Source organism: Salpingoeca rosetta (assembly GCF_000188695.1).
Source record: "Salpingoeca rosetta unplaced genomic scaffold supercont1.28, whole genome shotgun sequence".
Lineage (NCBI taxonomy): Eukaryota > Choanoflagellata > Craspedida > Salpingoecidae > Salpingoeca > Salpingoeca rosetta.
This window is the reverse complement of record NW_004754906.1, coordinates 63,628-66,127: the sequence shown is the minus strand read 5'-3', so window position 1 is coordinate 66,127 and position 2,500 is coordinate 63,628. Positions and strand designations below refer to the sequence as shown.

General features: G+C 55.6%; 1 protein-coding gene across 1 annotated transcript in view; it reads left to right on the top strand.

The window, feature by feature from the left end:
- The window catches only part of PTSG_12866 (uncharacterized protein), a 4,796-nt gene that overhangs the window by 347 nt on the left and 1,949 nt on the right, over positions 1-2,500 (top strand). Inside the window, exons 2-9 of the mRNA XM_004989500.1 lie at positions 82-131; positions 299-526; positions 702-751; positions 930-1,008; positions 1,231-1,502; positions 1,720-1,792; positions 2,008-2,174; positions 2,387-2,500. The exon at positions 2,387-2,500 is cut by the window's right edge and continues 9 nt beyond it. Coding sequence (XP_004989557.1) covers positions 82-131; positions 299-526; positions 702-751; positions 930-1,008; positions 1,231-1,502; positions 1,720-1,792; positions 2,008-2,174; positions 2,387-2,500 — 1,033 coding nt within the window. The remainder of the gene's footprint in view (positions 1-81; positions 132-298; positions 527-701; positions 752-929; positions 1,009-1,230; positions 1,503-1,719; positions 1,793-2,007; positions 2,175-2,386) is intronic.

Sequence of the window (2,500 nt, the reverse complement as noted above, 5' to 3'; positions counted from 1 at the left end):
AGGGCGTCGCTTTTGGAATGTCCATCTAAAGAACTCAATCCTTACACCAAATCAATTTGTTCGATGCTGTCTTCACTGCAGGCTCAACACTGCGACAGTGTCTGCGTCTGACGATGGAGATCGCATTCTCCGTGAGTTGTGTGTGTGTGTGCGTGTGTGTGCGTGCGCGCATGTTTGCGCATGTGGGCGTATGTATATGTGCGTGTGACCGTATGTATGCGTGTGTGTGTGCGTGCGTGCGTAGCCCTCGCACTCACCCCATTTGCGCGTAATTTGACACTTCATGTCTTGGTTGCAGTGGCGTGGATGGCGGATGATGGCGTGTATGCGGCCGTGTCGAACGCAGAGTCTGTCAAGAACGGGGATCTCGGCACGCCGTCCAAGGTCTTCAACAAGACCTTGGCGCAGAGTGGATCGGTGACTGTTGACATGAACCACGCCGGGTACAGTGGCTGGATTCTCGTGTCACAAGCCACCGTCGTCGCCGGCGGCGCCCGCTGCACCATCAGTGCCATTCGCTGGGAAGGTGAGACCTTCAAGCCCCACATTCTACGATAAGACCTGTGTATTGAGACATACTCGTGTGTTTGCCACCGTTGATGCATTGGCCACTCGAAGCACAGCAGCAAACCCTATCTGAAACGCACGCTTTGGCCTTACCTCAACACTTCTTGCTTGCTTGCATGCATTTCGCGCTGCAGGGACGTTTGAGTTGCCCACCACCATCATCAGCTTGGGTGTCGCTGACAAGGTGTGCCAGTCACTGCTGCAGTTGTTGTCTTTGTGTACACGTTCTTCCACTGGCGCATTATCTCAATCTTTTGCTCACACCATGCGTGTTGGTGTCATGCACGGTTATTCGTGTGTGTGTGTGTGTGTGTGTGTGTGTGTGTGTGTGTGTGTGTGTGTGTGTGTGTGTGTGTTCTTAGCTGGCCTGTGGTCTTGACAGCATGACTGTCACGGTTGCCGACGATGGCAGCGCCGTCAACGCCCTCTTTGCATATCGACGTGCGTTGTCCATGTGGCCACTGCACGCACTATCCTGTTACCATTGTTGTACTTCGCGCATAGCCCTTGAACCGACAAAGTCTTGTTTGACTTGTTCATTCTGTCGCAATTCGTTTGTCATGCGTATTGATCGGTTTGCTCGCTTACACACACACACACACACACACACACATACACACACACACACACGCACACTTACCCTACATGTCCGTGTGCCTACAGCCGACGCGGGCTCGAACGACGCCAAGGCGATCAACCTTGCGTGGGACGCGGCCAACGGGTGGTCTCCAAACTACATCTGCTGCGATCCCGGTCTGCACACCTTTGCCTCGCCAGCCACGTTTGATGTTGGCACAGATGCCATTGGCAACACGGCGATTGCCAGCTTTGTCGTGGCCAACGACGACCTGACCTCGTATCGGCTGAAGACGGTTGCTGTCACGGGCGCCACCACCCTCTACACCGCATCCCTCCCGCTTCCGGGCACCGCAGAGGTGTGCCATTGCGCCGGCTCTCAACACTGGCTGCTCGGGTTGCAGTGTGCGCACGCAAGACACGGAGAGAGCGCGTGCACTCGTGTGTGTGTGTGTGTGTGTGTGTGTGTGTGTGTGTGTGTGTGTGTGTGTGTGTGTGTGTGTGTGTATGTGTGTGTGTGTGTGTGTGTGTACGCGAGCTTATTTTGTGTGATTTTGTGTCCTTCCGCGCCTGCAGGTCTCTGTTGCCGCTGTTGACTCCGGCAACACCATCATCACACTCGTCAACAATGGCTCAACCATCGTCGCAGGTCAGTGTTGCGCATATTATGTGCGCGCACGCATGTGAAGTGTGTATGCATGTGTGCGTGTGTGCGGGTTGCGTGCGGGTTGCATACGTCCTTTCTTTCCATGGCATCACAGCACCGAGCTGACATTGCGTCTCTCCCAACACCGCCGTGTGTGCGTGCTTGTGCGTGCGTGTGTGCGTGTGTGCATGTGCGTGCGTGTGCATGCGTGCGTGTAGTTCGCTATGATATTGATGCGCAGCGGCAGCGGGAGCTTGGCCTCGTGTACCGGGCCGGTGCCGGGGAGGACATAGTGAACATGCAGCACGCAATCACAAACAACCGCGACGTCACCATCGCCTTCCAGCAGCGAAACCTCAACACAGACACGTCATACGTCTGCCAGGTGCGTGCGTCGTGTGTATGTGTATGTGTGTGTATGTGTGTGTGTGTGTATGTGCTTGTATGTGCTTGTATGTGTGTGTGTGTGTGTTTGTGCGTCGTGTGTGACGACCCTTCCACTCATCTGTCCAGTGCGAGAGAGTGGACACCCACCACTGCTCGCGATCAATGACCAACAGTGCTCCATCTTCGCCATGATCACGATCGACGGTACAGGTGACGCTGGACGCGGTGCTGTGCACATCGCCGCTGCAGCTCAACACCCGCACGTCCGACTCACCCTCGGACAACCTCAACATCGCGGGCTTCTCCAGCGTCGTCGCTATTGCA